Source organism: Armigeres subalbatus, chromosome 2 (assembly GCF_024139115.2).
Source record: "Armigeres subalbatus isolate Guangzhou_Male chromosome 2, GZ_Asu_2, whole genome shotgun sequence".
Lineage (NCBI taxonomy): Eukaryota > Metazoa > Arthropoda > Insecta > Diptera > Culicidae > Armigeres > Armigeres subalbatus.
This window is the reverse complement of record NC_085140.1, coordinates 154,232,006-154,259,286: the sequence shown is the minus strand read 5'-3', so window position 1 is coordinate 154,259,286 and position 27,281 is coordinate 154,232,006. Positions and strand designations below refer to the sequence as shown.

The window sequence follows — 27,281 nt, the reverse complement described above, 5'->3', positions numbered from 1 at the left end:
ATATACATGACAGCTATCAGTATGCAATCTACGAAATACTCCGTTACAACGCAACGCAACGCAACGCAACGCAACAACAACAAACACCATGACTCCAAAAAAGGATCACTCCAAAAAAGAACTTTTGATAGAAGGCCCGGAGACCCATAGTGTTATATACCGATCGACTTAGCTTGACGAACTGAGGTGATGTCTGTATGTGTGTGTGTATGTGTACATTAAGGTGGCTCAAAAAACACTTTTTAAAATTTTTTGATTGGCCGCCCTCTTATTCGGTTCTATTTGATGCCCTGATGCTCTGGACTAAATTTCAGCCAAATCGGTCAACGTTTGGGCGGTGCTAAACTCGTTTGAAGTTTATATGGGAAAATGTATGCAGAAACATGCAAAAACAGTGATTTGCAGTTAGACGGCACAATTTACGATCAAGAACCATGATACTCATTCAGTTCTTGTAGAATTAAATACAGAATGTTATGCTGAAAACCGCGAGAAGATTAGAGTTTATTACGCAAAGATATTAGCATTTTACTGGAGTGTTGTAGGGGTGAATTTATTTCTTTTCAAAGGTAAAAGAAACGAAATTTGCTCAAACCCCACTTCAGAGAAATGCTAATAACTTTGCCGGGCAACATCCAATCTCCTCGCGGATTTCTGCATGACATTCTGTATTAGTCTTCTAGATCTGAATGAGTATCATTGTTCTTCATCGCAAGTATTGCCGTCCAACTGCAATTTACGGTTTTTGGATGTTTCTGCATACATTTTAGCATATAAACTTCCAACGAGTTTAGCACCGCCCAAACGTTGACCGATTTGGCTGAAAATTTGTCCAGAGCATCAGGGCATCAAATAGAACCGAATAAAAGGGCGGCCTATCAAAAAAATTGAAAAAAGTTTTTCCCATACAAATTTGAGCCACCCTAGTGTACATAGTCCCTGCTGCCCTTAGTTCACTTTTTGGAACTTCGCATTACCCGATTTACTCAAGTTGCATTCGACGGAGAATATGGTCCCATTGTTTGTTATTGAAAATTGGCCCGATCGGATATTCCATTTACATTATATATTACATTTCGTAATTATTGGATAGGGTTGTTTTTTTTCCCAGGGGAGAATCGAATTTTTTTCTAAAATTAACGGCAATGCATATTACTTAATGTAAAAACATGCAAATTGAATTCATCACAAATCGTACGTATCAATCAACACCTCAACACCCCGTAACTGGAGGTATCATTCAAAAAATGTTCAAATAAATTGATATGAATTTATTTTTGTTTCCTTTTACGAATAAAATACCATGAGTTAGTCGAAAAGGCGTTTTGGGCAGTTTTGAAAACCCTGACCGAATAACAGCTAAATGTCGACAATCTGCCTTCCACTTTTTGGACTTTTGGTATGGTGTGCTTTACGAAGTGACTTGAGAATTCTTCCGAAACTCGGACTACGCACATCACTTGATGAACCGTATCAGTTTATCCGGAAATCCGTGTTCGTGCATTAGCTGTCATAGCTGGTCCCGATCGATTGTATCATACGCGGCTTTGAAGCCGATAAATAGATGATGTGTGGGCACGTTGTATTCGCGGCATTTCTGCAATACCTGACGTACATACGGCGAACACCTGGTTCGTGGTAGGGATCTGTCCATAAACCACGTAGACTTTCGATGGGGTTGGGGAGGGTTTCTAAAAGGTCTTCTTTTGTCTACGACGGGGCGGGGAGAGGGGTTTACCAAGAGTCTACAGAATACTTTTTATTCTATTTTTAAGAAACAATCTATAACGGGAGAATTTCTTTCGAAAAATCTGATGATTATTTCGAATATCAACGAAAAATTCTTTTTAATTTCCATGATAAATTAATCGAAGCCTGCAGGAAATCCTTCTAAATTTCTATGGGAATATTTTTAAAATTTCCGCAAAAAAATCTGTGGATATCCACGAGAACTCTTTAGTCCGTAAGAAATTCTTCGTCATTTCCACGTGAAATTCATTGGAATTTTCACAGCAATTTATTAAGGGTTGCACTTGAAATTCTTTGAAATTATCGGTGAAACTTACGATGAAAATTGTAAAAAAAACCACGTTAAATTATTTGAATTTCCCATAAAAAACCCAACCTAATTCACCGATAAGTGATACTCCCTTTCTCGCATTTAGCCAAGACACCAACCTTATTTGGTGCTAATATGGTTCGATGTACCATTTTCTTCATCGCTTTTGAACGCAACGTCTGATCGTTATCAAATTCAATAGTGAACAACTAGGCCTTGTCCCCTGTCGAATGAAACTTGCGAGAAAATCGGTTGATGATTACTACATAAAAAGTTGTCTAATGTTTTTCTTAGCTTTTGTGCACACACATACACACCCCAAGCAACACCTCTTGTTTCTCAGTGAGTAACAACAACTGTGGTGTGACTTACTAAAGGTCTGACTTATGCACAACGCGTCGTATTTGGATTAGACCTGTGCGCCGGTCATATCATCGGCGGCGGCGGCGTGGTGGTCACTTTTACCCCGGCGGCGGCGGCGTCACGGCGGCACGCCGTTGACTTTCATCGGCGGCGGCGTGAACCGGCGTGGATGAAAAAATAAATGGTTGAAAAAATCAATTTTACCGCGAATTTTTGGATTAATGCGGTTTGATTCACACGGTAGGAATCGCCCGTATAAAAACCGACTTCAGTGGATTAAAATTGCAATATTCTGCGTTTGCCGATCATCAAACAGCACATTCAAAATAGTCAATTGCCGGCGATACTAATCAATACCTGATTTCAAAATGTTATTTGAATTACCACTATTTTGTTACTCTTTGATTTTGATTAATCAAATTTTAACAATAAATCCAGCTTCACTTTTTCGTGACCCCTAAGTGTTAAGAATTAGATTTCGGTGTCATTTTTAAAAGTTATTTCCAATTTAGGATTTAGATACACTTCAGTCGTTTTGATCTCAAAATAACTAAGTTTCAGAAAAAAATTAATATTTTCCTGAAATTTGCCTAAATATGCCAAAAAAGCTCTTGGTGGAGTTTCTGAAAGAATTTCTGGAGGAAACTATGATTTTTTTTCAATTGCTACAGGCATTTCCCAGTAAATTTCATTAGGAATTTCTTCGTTAAATCCTATGACAATGTCTGCAATTTTTTTCTATTTTAGAAAGAATAATCCATTTAGGTTCTCTTTGGGAAATTCCTTTAGTAAAACATAAAATATTGCAGGAATTCATTCGAAAATTTATCAAAGAATGAACTATTTTCTGATGGAATTCCTAAGAGAATTTTCTAAAGGACTTTCCGAGAAAATTTCTGAAGTAGTGTTGGAAAGTGTAGTAGGAACCTTTTAAGAAAATTTTGAGCAAATCCCCACAGACATTTCGAAGGAATTCCTAACAGTATTTCCAAAATGCATCAGCGGCTGCCCCCGCATCTTCCTCGATTGCTCTGGGGTGCCAACGTCCTGTTTCAGGTTCTCTGCAAGTTCTTTTGTTGGTCTCTTTTCCTGCATACGCACTACATGTCCAACCCACTGTAATCTGCCTTATTTTATCAACCTGCCTATGTCTGCATTTTTGTATACTTGGTTTAACTCGTGGTTCATTCATTCATCTGCTCCATTTACCATTTTCCACCACGCTGCCAAGTATTGAGCACAGTATTTTCAACTCAAACACTTTGAGAATTTGATAATCTGCATCTTATAACGTCCATGATTCATGGCCGTACAGGACGACTGGACGAATCAACGATGTGTACAGAGTTAGTTTTGTCAGTGTCTGTAGGTAGCTACATGAAGTTACAAAAGAATTTTCTGGAGGAATTTTCAAAGAATTACCCTGAAAAATTCTCTATTAAATTGCTTGAAGTAGTTTTGGAGGAATTCCTATGAGAATTTCAGGAACAATTATTGTTAAGGAACTTGCCAAGGAACTCCTAGATGAATTACTAAAAAAAAATTCCGAATGAATATCAAATTGATTTTCAAAGAAATTCCAAAGAAAAAATTCCGAAGCTGACAAAAATTTCCGAAGTAATCCGGTAATAAATTTCTGAAGGAGTTTTTAGAGATTTGAAACTCCTAAAACATTCTCTGTAGATTTTTCAAAAAGAAGGATTTTCAGAAGGTATATCCGAATTTCTGAACGAAGTCTTGACGGAATGTCCAAAGGAATTTTCGGATGTATCTAAGACTGTCAGAAGTTGCTTCAGGAGTTACTTTGAAAAAAAAAAACTTCAGGGACTACGGATATTCCTTCAGGAACTTGTTCAGGAATTCTTCAGGAAATTTCGTCCTAGAACTTTTCAAAGAATTCCAACAGAGTTCTTAGAATTTCTTGAGGAATTTTCGGGAAAACACCTTAACGATTTTCCCAAGTTTTTCTTAAACAAATGTCTGAAGGATCTTTTTCCGAACTAATTCCTGAGAGAAATTTCCGAATATAGCTGAGAGAATTTTCGAAAGACTTTCTGGAACTCGTTTCGGGAGGAGTTTTTGTAGAACTTCTTGAGGTAATATCCGAGGGAATTCCTGGACGAATCTCCAATGGATTTTTTGGAGAATTACAAAAAAATCCTGGAGAAATCTAGGAATTACTTCAGAAATACCAGTAGGCATTTCCTCTGAAATTCTATTAGAAATTTCTTCATAAATTCCTTTGAGAAATCCTCCGGAAATTCCTTCAAATATTCCTTCAGAAATTCCTTTAGGGGATGTCCATAAACCACGTAGACTCTTGAGGGGGAGGGGGTTCGAAAAAGTCTACGTCAGTCTACGAAGGGGGGCGGGGGTATACGAAAAGTCTACGTAGACTTTTTTTCGGAATACATTTAATACAGCAGCTTTGTGCGAAGTTCACTTGTTTGATTTTTTTCGATTTTTCCTTTTTTTTTGCAAGACTTTACCGAAATAATCTCTCGAATCTCTTATGGATTTCACTGAAGTAATAGTCTGAACTACGGCTTAAAAATATCATGATTTTAACAGCAAATTCTTCTGTGTTGAGCACGAAAATTCTCCAAAGTATTCTATAAAAAAATTCGAAAAAATTTCAAAATTTCCACTTGGATTACATTGATTACATTGTAGATTCTACTAAAATATCTTTTGATTTTCGGCAGGAACTTCTTTAGAAACTACAAGTGATTCTTTAGAATTTCCATGGAGAATTATATCGCACTTCGACGAAAAATTATTTAGAATTAACAAAGGAAGCATTTTGGAATATCCAAGAAGAAGTCTTTGGAATTTCCAGAAGACATTCTTTGGAACTTGTTAAACTCTTTGGAATGTCCATAGGAATTTTTTAAAATTTCTTCAGGAAATCGCTCCTACTTTGCAAGAGAAATGTCAAAATATCGTACGAAACCTTTAGCATGGTTTCAAAGGGAAATAATTCAAAATTTTCACGGAAAATTACTCGACATTTTAATGAGAAAACTTTTGTAATTCAAAAAAAAATCTTGAGATTTCAACGGAATGCAATTTTCAAGAAAAATATCGGAATTATCACGGAGAGTTCTTTGGAGTATTACCTTACTTACTTTGAAGGTTATCAATCGGGAAATTCTACGGAATTTCTACGACAAACTTTTTGGAATGTAGACTTGACGTTCTCGGAATTTCAACTCGAAAATTCTTGGGTTTTCTACAAATTTGAACCGGCATGAAGAATTATAATTCAGATGCGTGACAGATTTTAAGCAGTGGCGCGCCTATGCAAGTGCCGGTGGCGGTAGCGCACACCTCTAGGAGGAATCAAATCCGACAGAAATTAAATTCATTGGCTTCGAGATTTGATTCCAGGAGCTATGGACAGAGGATTGAATTTGATTTCGTTGATATTGAGTTGGATTTTATTCAGAACAGAATTAGTGTAGTGTTCACAATGGATTTGAAAATGTATTTGTATATCTGAATTGCTGAAAACGTGGTTGATTTCCAATTTTTTTTCCAATCACTTATGACATTAATGTTAAATTATGTTAAATTTGAAAAAGTCTACGTAGACTTCAAGGGGATGGGGGAGGGGTTTTGGAAAAGTCTACTAGGGGGAAAGGGGGATGGGTTTGAAAATTCGGCCTACGTGGTTTGTGGGAAGTTGTTTAGAAATACTTTCGAAATCTCTTAAAGTCAGGGGCGTCTCGTGGACTTTTGCTACACCTGTTCTACCATGCTGATAAAAAAATATTCATCAAGCTGAGTGGTTTCGAATAAAAGTTGTGCATTAAATCTAATATTACAACCTTTTCTTGTACAACTATATGTACAATATTAGAAAAAAAACAATTTAAATAGATAGGATTTACAAAACAATAAATAGCTTATTAATCTCTTTTGTTACAAAAATGTTTTAAATTTAGATGCACTTGAAATTCTAAACTCTCGCAAATCGTCTGAAATCTAACTTGATAACAGTTGGCAATAACTGGATATTGCTCAGAATAGAGATCTTTCACATCGGCTCATTCCACCATTCGGGGTACACGGGTCCTATCGCCGCTAATATTTAAACTCTCACAAATTTTGTTGCTATGAAAGAAATGTTATTAACCATTATTAGTATAATAATAATAGTATATAATTATACAACTATTCAGTTCAATCAAAGTTAATTGCCTATTTCCGGGGATTAAACCACCCGACTTGAACATTAATTTACAATGTTGTGAAAAATCATATGTGAATAGTCTAGCGTACTGAACGTACATATTCACATATGAGTTTTCACAACATTGTAAATTATACAATTATTGTTTGATGCGACCCCAGATTGTGACGTCCAATGAGTCACATTTAGAAGTTGAAATGTGTTCCAGTTATTTAATTCTTCAAATTTAGTGAAAACTATACTTTTTCTCTATATTGATCGATTTAGAGTATTCGTAAAAAAGCATTATTTAATGTCTCTTTTGAAAACGCAAACATTAGTTTAATATTGTTCTTGATGCATTGCATATTCATCAGGAGAAAAAAGAAAAACAAACTGTTTCCAATCATCGAAGTATGAACGAAAGCGTGCGCGGTGCGCCTTTCGGCAAAGCACAGCCTGACACTACGATCGAGTCTAACCGAAGGTGCATCGCGTCGTTGATGGTTCTCGCAGCGCGTCGAACGGGTTTGACTCCTGCTGCGCGCATAGCAGAACTTGCATCTAAACGTGCTTGCTTCACATGCGAAAGAGGATGATATGAGGAAACGGGGAATGCTGGCAACGCTCACGCTGGTTCTCTGCGCGCGGAGAACGAGTGAGCATACCAAGAAGGAAATTATTTCAAATCATTTGTCATGGCGCAAAACTTTAAATTTGACTTCTGGCAGCGCTGCTGTTGGTTCTTCATTATGGATCGTACGACTGGCAAAAGCTTTCTATGTGATGGGGTGTGGTGTGTCGGGGAAACACACATTTAGCTGCAATTTGACTGTACGCCAAGCATGTGGCGTTAACTTGATCTGCCTACGAAATATTTTGTTTCTTTAGATGTTTAGATGTTAAAATCATTGGAAATATTACGCGAAACTTTGTTTAAAAAATTTACTGAGTAAATTATTTGCCCTAATAATTAATTTCCAAGGCATTAATTTCCTACTTCTGACCTAAAAATGGTTACCTGTTCCATGAACAGGTAGAACGTATGGACGAGTCGCCTCTGCTTAAAGTAGTTCAAACGGGAAATATTTTCGAAAATCCATTCAGGCTCTCTTTTAAAAATGCCTTCGGAAATATGTTTAGAAATTCCTGCACAAAACCCTCCAGGAATTTCTTCAAAAACTTCTCCAAAAATTCATTGAGGAGCTCCTCCAAAAATTTCTTTGAATAATCTAAAAAAACTCCTCCAAAAATTCCTTTGGATATTTCACCAGGGATTTCTTTAAAAGTTTCTTCGAAAAGCGTTCCAGATTCCTGCTTAGATTTCTTTCAGGAAATTCATTGAAAATTAATTAGATGATGAAATAGTTTTCGGTGGAGTTGCTAATTGAATTTTTGAAAAAATAAAACAAATAAATTAAACAACCAGCACTGAAAAAAAATCCGAAGGTATTACTGAAAGAATTTCGTAAAGAACCCATGAAGGCATTTTCGATGGAATTCCTGCAGGAAGTTCTGGAAGAATTTTCGAAGAATGTTTTGAAGGAATTGCTGGAAGAAGCTCTGAAGAAATTTCTCAAGAGAATTTAGAAGAAATCCCTTATGCAATCTCTGGAAGAATTTATTTGAAGAATTCATAGAATAATTGCCGAAGAAATTCATGAGGAGGTATTCCTTTAAAAAATTGAAGAGTTGCTAAATAGTTTTTGAAGAAACTCCAAATGGAATTTCTTGAGAAATTTATTAAGAAATATCCGGAGGAATCGCTAAAGAAACTTCCGAAGGAATTCCTTAACGATTCTTAACAACATTTCGTAGAAATTACTGAAACAATTTTTTGTATGCATTCCATAAGGAATTTTCGGAGAAATTTTGTAAGACATTTCCGGAAGAATAGGTACATAAAGTAATTTTTCAAGGTTTTTATTAAAACTTTTCGGAGGAATATCTGGAGGAATTTACTAGGAAATATACCAAGTGGTTTTGGCGCTTTGGGGATGTATTCAAGCCTTCACAAAAGCTTATGTGCCACAACAAACATAATTTGCGAGTCACCTACACTGCCGCTAACCGCAAGTCGAGCACATCTGTATATGGGCCTCCATATACAGATGTGCTCGACTTGCGGTTAGCGTAGTAGAATAGGTACAATCATTGTCTTACACTCTGTGCAAGAAATTCTGCTCTTTGAATTTTACTGCATCTAAACGATGGATATTTAGAAAATTCAAATAGCCTTCTATTAGTTGCACTTACTTAGTTAAGATTGTAAAATCGTTTAGATGGAGTAAAATAAAAGAGCAGATTTTTTTTGCACAGAGTGTAGGACAACACTGCCTTCAGATTTAGGTGCCCGACTGAATGAAGCTTTGGCTTAGACGAATTCCAAAGACCATTTCAACATTTTTTGTATTATTCTACTTAGTAGATTAAATCTACTAGATACAGCCTAATTCAAATTCACAACTAATCAACCAACCAATTCATTATCCAATGTTTGTCACCACACTGTCTTGAGGTAGATTTGAAATTGAATTCTGTCGAGTTCCACCTCAACAAAATTCTAACAACTAACTAACAACAACAATCATAACACGAGTTTAGTACTATGCAATCAATTCCACCACGTTGTATTGTCTTACAAATACGTATTTCGTCTCTGTAAGGCCATCTCCAGTCAGCGTCTCTTATTTTACTCGACTCGACTCAAGTTAATTGATTTTTTTTATTGCGATTAGTCATCGGCGTGGCAAAATTATGATCGGCGGCGCGCCGACCCAAAATCGCCGGCGGCGGCGGCGTGAGTAAAACCTCCGGCGGCGGCGGCGCACAGGTCTAATTTGGAACTCCTTTGTGACACAAAAAGCGCAAGAGGTGGAGCCTATTTGCAATATCTTGCGGCTACAATGAAAATAAAAACACAAAAACCAATCGGGAATCGAAACATGGACCTTGAGATTTGCAACCTTCTACTATAACCATCACACCAACAATTCTATTTGGAGATTTTGCTACAAGTGCACTACATAAACAACAAAGTCATTTGTAACTTCATTGTACCTTATACGGAACATGCAGGGACTGTCAAAAATAAAATACTGCTCAGCTGAGCTCAAAGTGTTTTGCAACATATTGGAAACATTGTCGTAACAGCAATGAACCGAAGTGTTATTAATTCTGCAACTTATCTGTTTTGTTTCTGATATGAAACTCATCGAATTTTAAACCACCCAAGAAGTCAGATGGGTAGAATATTGCGACGCCACTTAAACGGAAATGAAACATTGTGATTTTCTGAAACTGGGAAGTGGCTTCAATGTGACTCGATGTATTGTCAGTGTCTTCAATGCAATTTATTAAGAACAAACGCCTATTTGAAAGATGTTGCGCATGCTGCTTGGGACACACATACACACATACATACGCACGGACAGACAGACATTCGCTCAGCTCGTCAAGCTGAGTCGATTGGTATATAACACTATGGGTCTCCGAGACTTCTATAAAAAGTTCGTTTTCGTAGTGAAATGATAGTCTTTCGGTACAACTATGTTATACGAGAAAGGCAAAAATCCATTAAAAAAGCTTCTCAATTCCCGCAGGAAGACCCTTGTGGTTTTTAAATTCCATGGGCAAATTTTAATAGCTTTCATAGTTTTATTTTGAATTTCCTTGGGAAATTTTTTTGGAATGTCCATTAAATTTCTATCACTACTTATTCTGACTTTCCACGGAAATGTACTCGGAATTTTAACGGGAAAACTTTTGGAAATTAGAAGGAATTTAGAATTACAACGGATGATGCTTCAAAACTCTCACGAGAAATTCTTCTTATTTTTATTACGGAAAGTTTTCTGAATATTCTGGATATTGCATGGAATTTTCAAGAAAATCATGGGAATTTTCACGAAAAGTTCTTTGGATCCACTACGGGGATTTTAGGGTTATCATTCGAGAAATTCTGACGGGAAATGACTGAGATAGCCGCAATTCTCAAATTTTCAATAATAATTTTACACATAATAAAGACCGAGTAATTTCTGCGCGATCAAAAATATTCTACGAACGTATAAGCATGGCTTTATTAGTTTTAGGGTTACACTTTGCAATGGTGACAAATATAATAGGTTTGGTCGATGTCTACGTTCTGGCCAACATATTGAGGCAGTAAGATAAATGCTACAAGATTTAACAGAATTGAAAATCGACAACATGCTCAACTTATATTGACTATGAATGTAAGATCCATCCGATTAAAATGACTCAAAACTGTGTTTACATCATCGTCAAGTATTCTATTAACAACCCGTGGTCCCGTAACACGGTAGATCACTTTGACGTAGTGTGTTGCGGTGTAAGATCCACCAAACAGAGCCCTAGCTTAATCCATTTTTCTAGCTAGGGCAATAAGTTGTGGTAATTAAGGATTCATCGTATTTAGTCCCCGCTACCAACAGCAGTCTCATTCCTCTTGTTTGAGGCTAAACTGTATGCAGCGGAAACAGCTTTTCAAGCAATTAGATAAAAAAACCTCGGTACCCGGTCCTATGCTGAACTGACTCCAGCAGCACAAATCGACTTAGGGGTTTAAATACGTACTAACTCTTCTTGAACTGGTGAACAATGGTAGTACGAGGAACACACGGAAGTTCTTATTACTGAACAAATTCTCATGCTTGAAATGGTCTTGTACTTGATACTTGATGGGCTACAGCTCTTCGATGAACCTACGCCGAATGAAGTATCCTTCTCCACTGGACTCGATCCTGGGCCAAACGCTTCCAGTCGTCCTGAACATTGAGCGCCCTCATGTCCTCTTCAACTGCACAAAGCCATCGTGTACGCGGCCTTCCACGAAGCGTGCGGCCTCTTCCGGGCTAAACATTATTTTTGCTTGACGTTCTTCCGGCATACGAATAACGTCTCCAGCCCACCCTAGTCTACCGTGTTGTATAGGCTTAGCAATATCCAGCCCTTCATATACCTGGTATAACTAGTGATTCATGCGACGCCGCCAGAAACCGTTCTCCTGTTTACTGCCGAGTTTTGTCCGCAGCACTTTGCACTCAAACACTCCGAAAGCTCTCCGATCAGCCTCCTTTAACGCCCATGTTTCATGGCCGTATAAAACCACCGGAAGAATCAGAGTAGTATACAGCGCGAGTTTTGTTTTCGTTTGCAGACTTCGGGACTTCAAACCACTTTTCACTTTTCACCATCCAGCACCATTTCGCTATCACCAGGGTTTGCAAAAATCGCTCTCAATAGATAACGAACAACGATAAAAGAGAGGCAAAAGCTGTTCCGAATCATAACAAGCCATGATAACAAATTTATCAAACTTGTATACAAGTGCGAAAAAACAGAATCGGATAGGCCTTTCGTGTTGGTTACTGCATAGCTGTGTAGAACAAGTTGAAATGCATCATCAGAGCCAGTGCTCCCCACATTTGGAGCTTTCCAAAAGAAATTTATCATGGGGTATAACATCCCGAATTGGTTCTCTATCATGACAGCTTGCAAAAAAAGTTTCTCACGGGATGCTACATATCGTATATGTATACAGAGATGATAAGTGAGAGACTTGCTCTTTCTCTTTAGGATTCAATCCCTGGCTACCACCACCACTAATGAACCCATGTTTATTGCCAGCGACCATGTACTTCGTTTTGCTGGTGTTGATCGTGAGTCCAATTCTCGCTGTCTCCCTCTTAAAAGGCACAAAAGCTTCTTCCACGGCACGGCGATCAATCCTGATAATATCGATATCGTCCGCAAATCCCAGGAGCATATGCGATCTTGTGATAATGGTACCCAAGCAGGAGAAGTTGGCTAAATAATACCTAATTCTGTTATTGATACCATATTCTGTTATGAACTAGCCCTGTATAAGAGGTAAAATACCAAAGTGATAATACTAAAAATTAATATGCACAATACTTGAGCCATAACATACTCAAATTCTATTTTAATACCAAATGCATAACCAATAATTATTCATTTGGTTATTAAGCAAGTTATGCTTCAAGTATTCTGCATATAAGTTTTTGGTATTTTACCTCTTATGCAAGGCTACTTCATACCAATTTCTGTTATTGAGGTCGTCGCTCCTGCTCGGGTACCGCTTCTTTGCACACCAGCTCTCCTAATCGCTCCCTCGAGCGCTATATTGCACAGTAGATTCGAGAGTGCATCACCCTGTTTTAATCCATCTAAGGTAACAAATGACGTCGATATTTCATCCGCAACCCATACATTTTGATCCGTCCAACGTTAAACGAATCAGCCGTATCAGTTTCGCCGGAAAACCATGTCAAGCATAATTTGCAATAATTCATTCCGTTTCCCTGAATTGTACGCCGCCTTGAAATCAATAAACAGATGATGTGTCTGCAAGTTGTACTCCCGGAATTTATCAAGGATTTGTCTCAGGGTAAACATTTGATCCGTCGTTGATCGGCCCTCACGAAAACCTGCTTGGTATTCACCGACGAAGGACTCTTCAAGCGGTCTCAATCTTTATTTATTTATCATCAGACTAAGGCCGGAGTGGCCTGTGCTGCACATAAAAGACTTCTCCATTCAGCTCGGTCCATGGCTGCACTTCGCCAACCACGCAGTCTTCGGAGGGTCCGGAAGTCGTCCTCCACCTGATCGATCCACCTTGCCCGCTGTGCACCTCGCCTTCTTGTTCCTGTCGGATCGTTGTCGAGAACCATTTTCACCGGATTACTGTCCGACATTCTGGCTACGTGCCCGGCCTACCGCAGTCTTCCGATTTTCGCGGTGAGAACGATGGATGGTTCTCCCAACAGCTGATGCAACTCGTGGTTCATTCGCCTCCTCCACGTACCGTCCGCCATCTGCACCCCACCATAGATGGTACGCAACACTTTCCTTTCGAAAACTCCCAGTGCGCGTTGGTCCTCCACGAGCATCGTCCAGGTCTCGTGTCCGTAGAGAACTACCGGTCTTATAAGCGTTTTGTAGATAGTCAGTTTGGTACGGCGGCGAACTCTATTTGATCGGAGCGTCTTGCGGAGTCCAAAGTACGTACGATTTCCAGCCACTATGCGTCTCCGAATTTCTCTGCTGGTATCGTTATCGGCGGTCACCAGTGAGCCCAAGTACACGAATTCTTCAACCACCTCGATTTCGTCACCACCGATAGAAACTCGTGGTGGGTGGCTCACATTGACCTCTCTTGAGCCTCTTCCTATCATGTACTTCGTCTTCGACGTGTTGATGACTAGTCCAATCCGTTTAGCTTCGCTTTTTAGTCTGATGTAGGCTTCCTCCATCCTCTCAAAGTTACGTGCCATGATATCAATGTCGTCGGCGAAACCAAATAACTGGACGGACTTCGTGAAAATCGTACCACTCGTGTCAATCCCTGCCCTTCGTATTACTCCTTCCAAAGCGATGTTGAATAGCAGACACGAAAGACCATCACCTTGCCGTAACCCTCTACGCGTTTCGAAGGGACTCGAGAATGCCCCTGAAACCCGAACTACTCAAGCGGTCCCAATCTGTTGAACAGAATACGGGACATAATTTTGTACGCCGAATTAAAGAGCTTTATTCCTCGGTAATTGGCGCACTCTAGTCTGTGCCCTTTCTTAAAAAGAGGGCAAATGAGGCCGTCCAACCAGCTAGCAGGCATTTCCTCGTCTTCCCATATTTTTAACATAATGTGGTACAGAACTTCATAAAGCGGTGTTGCTTCCACTTGGCAGCCACTTCGGTTTTATCTGTCAGCAAATCCCCTTGTTGGTCGTTGCACATGACGGGAGATGGCGCTGTCTTTCTCCGCACGCTATTGACAGACTCATAAAACCTCCACATATCATTCTGCTCAAATGTTTTCCTGCGCCTCGCTAATCAGTTGTTCTTCATATTCTTTCTTCTTCCTGCGGTGGGTTCGTTTTTCTGCTGTTCTTGCTTCGATCGTGTACCCGACACCTACATCCGGCTTCTGGCAACGTTCTTCTCGTCTGTCACTCTCTGACACTCCACTTCGAACCAAACCATCCTCGATCGCCTCTGTGCAGTACCTACCACTTCTCGTACTGTTGTGCCTACCGCTCCATGGATCGACTCCCATAGATAGTTGATGTTGTCCTTTCGTCGAGCTTCTGGTGGTACTCAGTCGATACTCCTTCCGCTGACAATCGCTGGATTTTGTAACGCATCGTTCGGTGTGATCTTTCGTTCGATACAGTTGACAAACGTGATCGAATTTTACTGACAACGAGGTAGTGATGTCTTGATCCGCACAGCTATAACATCCGAGAAATGGCGCCCATCCACCAGAACATGGTTTATCTGGTTGCAAGTTTCACCATTTGTCTCCAGGTGTGCTTTCGGATATTCTTTCGTGCAAAGTAGGTGCTACTGATGGCCATCCCTCTGGCAGCAGCGAAATTTACTAGCTGTTGTCATCGGTAGCAGAGTGAAGACTCTCCCTACCAATTATGGGACGGAAAAAGTCCTCTCTACCGACCTGAGCGTTAGCGTCTCCGATAACAATTTCCACGTCATGCTTTGGGCACTCTCCATAGGCTTTATCAAAACATTCATAAAAGTCCTTCACCTCGTCGGATTTATCGTTTGTCGGTGCGTAAACGTTGATTAGGCTTCAATTGAAGAATTTGCCATGTATCCTCAACACACAGATTCGTTCGCTAATGGGTGTCCACTGTCCACCGCATCACTCGCTTCATCTGCTTGCCCCACACTACGAAACCATATGATATATGTTATACTTGAATGCAGTGATGTTCGTGGGGTCTACGGCTCGGAATTCACGTTCACTCCAACCTTCTGCAGTTCGCGAGCCAGAAAACTCACTCATCCACGTTCATTTAGAGTCCTGACATTCCAGGTACCGAGTTTCTAATCATAGTCCTTATTTCGTTGCCGGGTCGGTTGCCAAAAATAACGTTCTCTTTTTCTTCTATCTCCATTTTTCGTGGTATTTGAGAGGCTTCAGTAAGCTACCTTGCCGGGGTCGCGTTATCTACATCGCGCTGGTGGGGCTGCCACCTTAGGTATAGCTGACGCGATACAGCATTTCGTTAATCAGCCGCTGTTTGAGCCGCACCTCCTGCTTAACAGAAGCTCGAGGCGTACCTTCTCACTGTAGCTGATGACAGAAGGACAACAGTGCCCAGGCTGCACTACCAGCTAAGTACACAACCTTTAGCTGGCGGTCTTTTGTCATCTTTACTTGTCAGCTTTACTGGTGATATTCTATAAGCAAGACAAGGATGTGGCTAGGACTCCGATGCATGGCCAAAAACAGTATTACTGTTCTGTTTTCTCAAGAAAGGATTGATTAACTATTGAGAAGGGGTGCGCCTTCAATGGGATTGCTCTCTGTGAAGGGTCTAAATAGCGGGACCTTGTCATGGTGCTCTTGAGAAAACAAAAAAAACAACTGTATCGAAACCGATACTGCATTGCTTATCAATAGTAATGGAGTAATTAGACATGCACAAACACTAAGGATACGGGTAACGCTACAATAGATCTAATAACCGGTCGCAGTGGCACACCGGAACAGGTAAAAAACAACCCTTGACTCAAGTTATTAATTTGGATCACTTTGAAAAAGCGGCTTTTGACCGTCTTTTTGTTGATTGGTCCTACTGTGCGACACGGTCCGGTGATGCTTTGGCCTGATTTAGCAAGCTGCCATTACAGATAATGGAATGGTATGAACCGAATGATATTGACGTTTTAGAAAAAAATATCAACTTACCAAAATGCCCAAACTTTCGTCCCAACGAAAAACACTAGGCAATTATCAGAGGTAAACTTAAGAAATGGTGCAAAGCAATCAGAAAACCATCTGATATGGAGAAGTGGTGTGAAAAAATGGCAGTTCAAGTTGACCGTTCTACTGTGTAAACAATGACGACTGGCATTGAGAGAAACTTTGAGAATTCATCCGAATTGCTGATGAATAATTTTTCGATATTTTTTCCTTTAAAGTTTACTAAATTCCCTGTATAATAAAACCTAAACCACTTTTTTATGTACTTATGTACTTGCAAAGAAATGTTCCATTTCGTGCGGCCAAATACTAAGTGGATCAAGCTTTATCCCAAGCCGGTTAGCTTCGCTCTTCAGTCTGATGTCCATCTTCTCAAAATTACGTGCTGTCAGCTACAGGCGAATTCCGAAAGCTACCATAGGAAACAAATGGTTATTCTCGAACTTTGATATTATGAAAGGACGAAATTCGAACACCTTTTGAGAGTGGTTTGATAAAATTAATGTATGAGTAATGCAACTTATCGTAGGATTTGAAGGTAAAACAACAAGACATCAAAAATAAATATACATCCGTCAAACACTGTTTGTTTGCGTGTATAAAAAAATTAGCATAGCATTGCATAGTTGCGGTGTACTTCGTAGATTGGACACTAGTGATACTCATTTTTTTTAAATCACCATTTAGATTACTATTTAAGGTGAGTGTGCTCCATGATTTTAATCTAGATAAAAATCACAAAATCATGAGAATTACTACTCCTGGCCACGCCCATCTTCACCGTAACTTGAGAGGGGAAGGAAGTGTTGAAGTTGGATCAGGATTTGCCTCTAGTTGACAATGTGACCACGGTGACCAAGTATACGGAAAGGCTACAGAACCGCTCCAAAACCGAACTGAGGTGATGTCTGTATGTGTGTGTGAATGTGTACAAAAAAATGTGAGACAAACTTTTTTGTACTTAGCATTATCCGATTTTCTCGCAACAAGTTTCATTCGACAGGGGACAAAGCCTTGTTGATCACTATTGAATTTTATAACGATCGATTATTACGTTTAAAAGTTATGAAGAAAATGGTACATCGGACCATATAAACCCCATAAAAGGTTGGTGTCTTAACTAAATGCGAGAAAGGCACCACCAAAGCTAGGTGGATTAATCTGGGTTTTTAAATATATTTTTTCGGCCCTTGACCGGTTTATCTCTAAGGAATTCAATATCATACATTGTTCAACTTTAAATAAAATATAGAATAAGTCAGTGGATACCTCATGAATTTAGAATTTTATTTGTCTTTGTTGAGTTGTCACTGTTTGCCCATTTTACTCACATAATAAAACTGTTTCAAAATTGCGATCTTAAATTGTTTCTAATACTCGAGCACAATGCTGAAAAATTCACAGCACAAACGAGAGAGTACCTAGTTATAAACAGACAGACAGACATCAGTTAAATATGCCATTACCATTCGTATCAAGTGGGTCTAATCTACAACCTTTATGGATATGTATGAAAGCTGATGTATGAAATGTAAAGTTTTTGTTTCCGTAACGCCTAACAACTGTAAACAAATAAAAACAAAAAATAATCAATATTTAATGATGATATGGAAATGCTAATATCATCTTCCAAACTTAGACGTACATGTTCATGATAGAATTAGAGGCGAAACTATAGAATTGATAGTTCCGTTAGGATACGGCAGGCATGTTTTTTATAGAAGTCGATTTGAAAGCGAGCGGAGGGCAATATTTGTGATGGTATATATCGCACGACCTTCCTTCTGCCAAACTCCCGTATGATACTTTCGCCTCTAATTATATTTTTAACATGTACGTCTAAGTTTGGAAGATGATATTAGCATTTCCATATAATTTTAAATCGTTTAACTTCACGTAGAAGTAATACACTCAAATCATTAATTAGTGCAATATTTAATGTTTTTAATGTCTTTTTCAAATACCATTTTTCATTTCTCAGGCTTTACTGACTCAGACCTATCGCTACTCAGCTGGCTGCAAAGCATTCCGGCCGAAACGTTTTCGGTCCCATTCGAGCAGAAAACGCTAAACGTGGATGTGGAAAGACTGGAAAAACCTTCACTAGAAACCTCATGGACTGAACATATGCTCATCACTCCGATCAAACCCAAAACGTTCCCCCATTCTGTGATGCCATTTACGCGGCCCCGTAGTGCAGCGGACATCATGACCCGATCGCTCCTGCCCTCGCTGGATGCCGTGTCAACCTGCCTCAGTGAGTACCGCGAACAACTAACAGACTCTTTGATTTATAAACCACTGCGCTTACTTTCCCGTAACCCTAAAAGGTCAGTGGGACTGCAACGCGCACCCACCAATTGATATCTATGTTTTCCCGTTACAGATCCTAAAGCACCGAACGAATCGTTTCCCATGTCCCGTTCGAGTTTTGCCAGTTTCCACTTGACCGGGATTAAGCCAACGAGTGGAAAAATGATGACCTCCAGTGTGGATCGGCTGTTCGAGAATGGCGACGGCGGCGATGTCTATCGTAGCAGCAACTTCAGCGAATATCAGGTTTGTAGACTTGTTGTTGTGGGTAGGCTGTTCGGCTGGGTCGGTCGCATTCTCACATCACACTCCTTTCGTGCAAGCATGGAATAACTTATTATTATGCAACTAGGATTTGATTGCCGCTCTCTGGCCCTGCCGCCACAGTTTGTAGGAGTAATATCTAAACCTGAATGGAAGTATGTCATCAGCTTTTCTTCGAGCGAGTTTTTCCTGTGTCAAATAAATCTTATCGCCGCTGGGTTTTGATACTTCTAGTGAACCGTCCTCTGCCGGGCAATGAATGTGGAACGAATCAATATTTTATATGAAGGTACACATGGAAAGCTACGCTTGATTCGTGTACACAAGGCGCTCTCATCCGCAAGCCGGTTGTTGCCGCGAACGTGGGTGCTAAAGAGGAAAAAAGCTATTTAAACGGCATGTTTGCTTGCAAGTTGTGCGACACAAAGAACCCGGGAAAACTGTCTCAGTGAGGATACTGTCGGTACTGTTTACTTTCACTTGTTCTATTCAAAGCTTGGCTCCTATGTAATGTAGCTGCGATACTTTGCATGGAAAAGCATTCTGCCTGGGATTACGTTTGTGGCAGTGAATATTTTAGAGACTGGATCACAATCCATCCATCATGTTATATGATACGTTAGATGTAACGTAAGTCACTAAATCATATCTGACATTGTGTACCCAAGAAGATATGATTTGCACGAACCGGTGTACAAACACATTTGGACAATCGATTATAGCTTGCTTTCCAGTCTTATGTGTCCTATGAAATGTATTGTCGAATAGTTAGTATTACTCCTAATCCTAAATCCTGATTATTTGTGACAGACCAAAGGAACAAATCCTTGCTAAACCAATGTCCTACTGAAAAAACTGGACCGAAGATAATTTTTCGCTCTCAATGTTGGGCACCATCATTATTTCAACGGAAATTACTTTCGCCGTTCGCGTGTTCTATCTCGATGACGATGATTGGATCCTTGCAGTTTGTCTTCACGTTGTTGCCGCCGCATGACAATATTGCACGCAAGCTTTTTTCCATGTGCTTCTGCTCTGCACCCGGCAGAAGTTTGTCGTTGACTTGGGGAAAGCACTTTATTTTGGTTACATTTGGGCAATTTGGCACTGTATCATGTTTTACTGTATGGGTGCATTTTGTTCATGAGCACGTTCCGGCCATTTTTGGATAAGGTTATGGAAACATGTGCCATGATGACAATTCTCCTTCTTCATACAGAACGGGGATTTATTTTTTAGATGTTCTTATCCATATGGATAGGAAGAACAATTTTTGGCATGTGGAAAAAAAGAAGATTTGACGTTTGGTCTGCCAAATGAAATCGAATCGCAGAGCAAAAGTGAAAACTAAAATTTGGAATACAAACGAAATGTTTGTGCTAACTAATAAATTTTGGGCGAAACAAAGTTCGACGGGTCAGCTTGTTATAAATAAAATAAATTAACGGCATAACTAATATTGAAATAAGTCGACGAAAAAAGGAAAAAGATTTTTTTAAATTTTTCGTTCGACACTTTCCAAATTCTTCATAAATTACAATCTACAGAAAATAAATTCTAAGGGATTCGTATATTAAAGACACTTTTTCGTTTTCCTCAAATTTCGGCTCTTACAAATGACTGTTCTAGAATTTTTATCCAAGGTGATCCCTTCCTATTGAAATCTTCGGAAATAAAGTCGTGGGAAGCAAAGGGATAAAATTCTGATGAGTTCGTCTTGTCTCGTATTTTTCTCGTATCATTGTGCTACGCAGCTATTAGGTACCTTACCTTTGTCCATCTGCTACAAGGGAAATAAATAGTGAACAAAATCTGAGCACTAAAATAGTATTGAGCCTTTGTAAATCTGTTGAATATTCAGATAAAGTACCTATTATCAAAAAAGATCATCCGCTTTACTTCATTTTACTTCGCTGATTCATTGTGTCCACTCCTCTCTTACCGATGATCATTCCCCCATGCATTCCCGATATCAACCATCACCAGCTCGTTTAATTGACAATAAAACAAAACCGGAACGACCCACCACCGCCACCCATTATTGCATCGCGTCATACCGGGCGCTTTGTTCACTTGTTGCTCCAGTGCGCCAAACTGGGACTGAATTTAATATGCATCTAATGTTTGCAATATTATCTCGCTTCTTTATCCCACTCGCCAGCAGGGACTTCCATCAATAGAAGAAATCGCTTCCGTGCATTCGAAATCACCCGAACTACAGGCCGTCGCCGGCGCGATTGTGAAAACCAACGACATTCACCAGAACAGTGCCGAGCGGGACAGTCCCAACACGAGCAACTCTACGGCGAAAAGCTCCCGTCGAGATTCGCTAACGGATAAGATCGCCACCACCAATCAACCAGTGCCAACGGGACTTCCGCACCATAGCCAACCTCCGCCGCCGCCACCGTCGGTCGGTCCACCTCAGCTGTCCTCTTCGTCCGGAGTACACTCCGGAATTAGTGCAAATAGTGCCGGCAGCAGCAATCACCAAGGGCCTCCACATCCTCAAGTAGCGCCTCCACCGCCTCCAAGCGGAGCAATATACGACCAACCTAAGTACGTTTAATTTTTCACACTCCGATCATTTCCCCGAAGGATTTTGATATTCATGCTTTATTTTTTTTAGAAACAACGAAATCCTAGCCAACGGAGGTGGAGGCGAGCTGTACGAAAAATTCAAGCAGCAGAAGCAAAACAAGGAAAGCGATTATATCATGAATGGTAACCCAACCATCATGCCACCATCGCATCCCCCCAGCAGCAGTAGCAGTCATAGTCAGCAGAACGGAGGCGCCGGAACGGTCGGCGGCAGCAGCAATGGTCCTTCGCGATTATCGCATGTGGCGGACGAAAGCAACGGAAAGGATTTTGAGGTGAGTGGAAAACAATTTTTAATATTTTTACTGCCCGTGTCGGCTTGAACGTCTGCTTGTTCGAGTCGCCGTCCACTTGAACCGCGCGCACGTGTACATGGTGCTGCATGCTTGGCGAAGAGAACATCGCATCGTTCGTTTATTACCGCGATGACTCGCGTGTTGTCTACCAGAAGGCGGAGGTTTCTGACAGCAAAATGAAGTTTCCATAAAAAAAATAGAAGTTTCTTTAAAAAAAGGAATTTGTTGAAAGTTTTTCTTTAATTTTGGGGAAAATTTTGTATTTTTAAAATTTAGTATGTTTTGTTACCAACTAAATTTGAAAACGAAAATAAAAATCTTTTTGCCTGTAACTTGTTGTCTTTCAACTCTTTTTTTTGCAACTTTCACCAAAAGAAGCAACATATTTCAGGAAATATACAGATCTCTAGGGTTGGCCACTTGATTCCGGAGTTATTCGGGATGTGAAATGGGTGTTTGCTTTTAACCATTTTCCATGATTATTTTGATTGGAAACGACGCAGAAACTATCCTAAATTTGATCAGGAATTTATTCGGGCCAATATATGGCCAGTATTCCGAATTCCAGGACGTTCAGCCGAAACCTTTAACGGGATCTCATAATAGGGACATAGTCGAATACCATCATGCGACACATCAAGCTTCATGGTTTCATAAGTTATATCGTTCTATAGTAGTTTCATACGTCCTGGACCGTATTTGAACCGATTGAAACCGGGGAACGGATTGATCGAGTACCGGTTCAAAGGTCTTCTTCTTCTTCGTTGGCATTACATCCCCAACTGGGACATTGCTGCCTCGTAGCTTAGTGTTCATTGTGCACTTCAACAGTTATTAACTTCGAGGTTTCTAAGCCAAGCTACCATTTATGCATTTGTATATCATGAAGCTAACACGATGATACTTGTATGCCCAGGGAAGTCGAGACATTTTCCAATCCGAATATTGCCTAGACCGGCACCGAGAATCAAACCCAGCCACCCTCAGCATGGTCTTGCTTTGTAGCTGCGCGTCTTACCGCACGGCTAGGGAGGGCTTCATGATTAAATTGATTAATTAGATTGACCTCTGAAGTGGTACTCGATAATTTTGATTACCGGTTCCGATCGGTTCAAGTACAAAACTACCATAGAGTGCCATAACATTCAAAATTCTGAAGTTTTATGTTCCGCAGGATGCGTTTTACTTATGTCCCACGATTGACCTTTGAATCGGTACTCGGTAAATCCGTTTACCGGTTCCAATAAGTTTAAATACAGCCAGGAAGTACAAAACTACCATAGTATGCCATAACTTATGAAATCATAAAGTTTGATAGTATTCGCCTATTTCCGTCAAGTGACCTCGTAACAGGTTTCGGCAGAACGTCCTGAATCCGGAGTACAGACCACATTTTGGTGATCGGTCTCATTCCTGATCAAATTTGGCATAGTTTATGGATCGTTTTCTATCAAAATATCTAAAATAATCATCCTGAAGTATGCGTTCCTTGATATGGCCAAAAGTTAACAGCCATTTTAAATCCTGAATAACTCCAAGTGGCCATGTGGCCAATCCTAGAAATCTATGGAACTCCTAAAACTTGAATAAAATCCCCTTCTTTTTGTGAAAGTTGCGAAAAAAAGTTGAAGGCAAAAAAGTTACAGTCAAAAAGATTTTTATTTTCGTTTTCCAAAGAGAAGAGGGGTTTGTAATGGAAGGGTTAATTGCAAAAAATGCTAGTATCTTTTCGATTATTGATTAATTACTAAGATCAATGGACAAAACCCAGAAAAATCTTACGTAATAAGTACCTATTCTATGCAATCGTCCTTCTTCTGTTGTGCAGTAAATCAATATAAGACTATCAAGTTTTATGCTGGTTTGTTTGTCCTTAAACTTTTAAATGCTTTTTAATCAAGATTATTTAAGGATAATTTTGACAGACACCTTATTTTTTGATGGATGTTTGGAATGAAATCAAGCACAATTGTCAAGTATTGTTTATTATGTTATTGTTGTTCTGTGATATAATATTGACTCATGACGGTGGATGATGTCATCTATAAAAATATTTCCAGGGTTTTTGCTTTCCAAAGAGTTCCAGAACACGATATTTGTTAATAAGTCGATGATCGTTTCAGTATAAAATGACGGTGGATCGACTGCAATTGAGAATATAATTTTCTAATTGCCATTAGTGAAGAACTGTGTTTCAAGCCCAAAAATACACAAAAATAAAGAATAAAATGAAAACGAATTTGCCATTTGATCAGGGTTCTACCAAACCACACCACGTGGCTTCTCGACTGACATTGTAATATTTTATTTGTAAAGAAAAACCGGAAATCATTTCATATCAATTCATAGGTATATTTGTTGTAGGATATATGGCGTTAAGAGATATCTCTTACGATTTTATACGACAGAAAATATTGGGTAAATTAGGTTATAAGCTATTAGATATATCGACAATCTAATAGCCTATTCAGATTACGCCATTAATGACATAATAATTGGCGTTTCAGGGTAAATACGCTTTATGATGTCATTATTTACGTAATATTCCATACATTTTGCGCTGTCAAAAGATACCCGCTTAAAAGAGTCATAAAGAATTTATTACGAAAAATTATTACGAGAGAGCTTTCGTTCTAACTGGGATGCAGGGAGAAATTCAACAAAACAAAACTGACAAGTGTCACGCTCTCTTTGCCAGAGAGAAAATTCTCTCTGTTTTCATTTCGTTTCGTAATTGACAGTCATGCTCTTTCTGTCGCAGCAGGGTCGAATGCATGTTAGATGGAAATCTTCTGAGCGCTGAAGAATAACTCGGATTGTGATGGTTTTGTGGAAAGCATTTTATATGATGAAAAATAATGATGATAATTATTTATTCTCCACTTATTCAACATGAATTGTTTAAAAAACAGATGCTCTCTAGAATTAACATGAAGTATTTAACTTAAACCTAGATTTAATAGAACAAATCGAATAAATTTTCAAAGTTCAAGGGCCAATGCGGAAGACAATTTAAAATGTAGGAATGGTTGTAAAACGAATATATTTGATGAATAAACATGATTTCATAAATTGTTTCAATTCTACTCCTTGAATGGCTTAATATACTTTGGATTTCAACATTTTTCACGTGGGACAACTGTACGATTTGAATGGGATGTATATATAAAGTAGAATAACCTTAAATAAAACATGAATTGGTAATGCATTAATTCATCCAAAATCCAAATATCACATTCAAACGATTCGATTTTGTTAGAAGCTGTATCATTGATTGTCGAGTAGAACGCAATGGTTCAGTTTCCATTTTTGAAAAAAAAATAAATTGCTGAGTTGCCCTTCATACATGGAGATACTGGTGGAAATACATTTTAGTTCGATAATATTTCTTGAAAATTGGTCCAATTTGGTCCTTTTTTTATTTATTTGTGAGAATTCCCAAAAGTATCTAAATTTTTCTATCAAATCTCCGTTCGATCATAGTACAGAATCAAAATACTTTTTAAACTTAAAAATAAATTGAGGAATAGTCTGATTCCTCGAAGAACGGCGCACCCAACTAATGAATGTAGTTTCGCTCATTATCCTTAATGAGAGCTTCAAATATTCTTCGAAAATCCCTTTTCATATATTTTTTTATATTTTTTTTTCGTAGAAACTTTGTTCAGAAGATTTCGCAAATTAAATTTTAAAACTCTCCTTGAATTCAACCCTGTATTAGCGTGCAAATGGGGAAACATGGAAACGTCAAGATATATTATCTTGCTGCAGTCTGAACACCTCGTAATAATTGGATACCCTCTCACTTAACAAAGTCATAAATAGCTCTTCCACCTATTTTTTTGAACTGTTTGTGCAAAATTCTCGAACGCATCATCCATGACATATATACAGTACGTAAGTGCATCATAATATCTATTCCTGAATTGGAGCTACCGAAGTAATTTGTGGACCAATTCGTGGACACTTACTTAAAGTCAGATGACTGACATCAAGCAGAATTCGTCTACACAACATCGAACAAACATGGCGTCTACAGTTTGGTAGAATCATATACTCAAATCTCAATCATCAAGATCTCATGTGCAAGCTAACTCGCTTGCGATTCTACAGGGAGAGAAGCTCTAGCCATCCGGAAGATGCTCCCTGACGAACCACAACTCGAGAACGACGCTACGCCATACCGTTTATTACGTCAACTACCCGGATGAGCAGCTATAATACCTTAAACATAAATCCCATCCACGTCTATCATGAAATTACGCAATCTAACCTTGAGTCGCCACGAGTACCTCTTTTTTTAAATTCTTTATTAAGGTGTTTTTTTTTTTACCGTGTTATGTAGATCACTTTGACGTAGTGTGTTGCGGTGTAAGATCTACCAAACAGAGCCCTAGCCTAATACATTTTTCTAGCGAGGGCAATAAGTTGTGGTAATTAAGGATTTATCGTATTTAGTCCTCGCTACCAACAGCAGTCTCAGAAATAAAACATAATTAATGTTACCTTGCAGACAGTTGAAAGACTCGAATTCCTCTTGTTTGAGGCTAAACTGTATGCAGCGGAAACAACTTTTCAAGCAATTAGTTAAAAAAAACCTCGGTTCCCGGTCCTAGGCTGAACTGACTGCTGGAAAAATCGAGTTAGGGGTTTAAATACGTACTAACTCTTCTTGAACTGGTGAACAATGGTAGTGAGAGGAACACACGGAAGTTCTTATTACTGAACAAATTCTCTTGCTTGAAATGGTCTTGTAGACAGAGCTAAATCCCGGGTTTTAAGAGTTTCACTGGTGATATTCTAGAAGCAAGACAAGGATGTGGCTAGGGCTCCGATGCATGGCCAAAAACAGTATTACTGTTCTGTTTTCTCAAGAAAGGATTGATTTCCTATTGATAAGGGGCGCGCCCTCAATGGGATTGCTCTCTATGAAGGGTCTAAATAGCGGGACCTTGTCATGGTGATCTTGAGAAAACAAAACAACAACTGTATCGAAATCGATACTGCATTGCTTCTCAATAGCACTGGAGTAATTCGACATGCACTTAAACACTAAGGTGAATCGCGTTGGAGCCCAATTTCAAATCTACATAGCACTTTTGAGGGCACATAACTTGAAAAGTAAACGACAGACAAAAGCAAAAAGTAGTTTTTCACTTTTGCTCACTTGCAGCATACATGAAAAAATGGTTTCCAGATGTGTTAACCGCCTAAATATTCACATTTGTGCGAGCAAAAACGCGAGGTGAGAGATAGCACGGCCATTGTGGCTGCCATTTTTGGACGCCGCCGTAACTCACCATAAGGATACGGGTAACGCTACAATAGATCTAATAATTGGTCGCAGTGGCACACCCGAACAGGAAAAAAAAAGGTGTTTTTTTAATTCTAGATTAATTTCAACACCGAAACACGAGTATCTTGGTCTATGTC

The 27,281-nt window shown here is 39.2% G+C and overlaps 1 protein-coding gene across 3 annotated transcripts in view; it reads left to right on the top strand.

The window, feature by feature from the left end:
* Window positions 1–27,281, top strand: part of LOC134211041 (WD repeat-containing protein 47) — a 358,867-nt gene that overhangs the window by 78,928 nt on the left and 252,658 nt on the right. For 2 of the 3 annotated variants that reach the window (XM_062687595.1, XM_062687593.1), the window contains exons 3-6: window positions 18,356–18,631; window positions 18,761–18,933; window positions 21,113–21,510; window positions 21,581–21,827. In XM_062687595.1, coding sequence (XP_062543579.1) covers window positions 18,356–18,631; window positions 18,761–18,933; window positions 21,113–21,510; window positions 21,581–21,827 — 1,094 coding nt within the window. The remainder of the gene's footprint in view (window positions 1–18,355; window positions 18,632–18,760; window positions 18,934–21,112; window positions 21,511–21,580; window positions 21,828–27,281) is intronic. The other variant, XM_062687594.1, reaches the window with a different exon arrangement.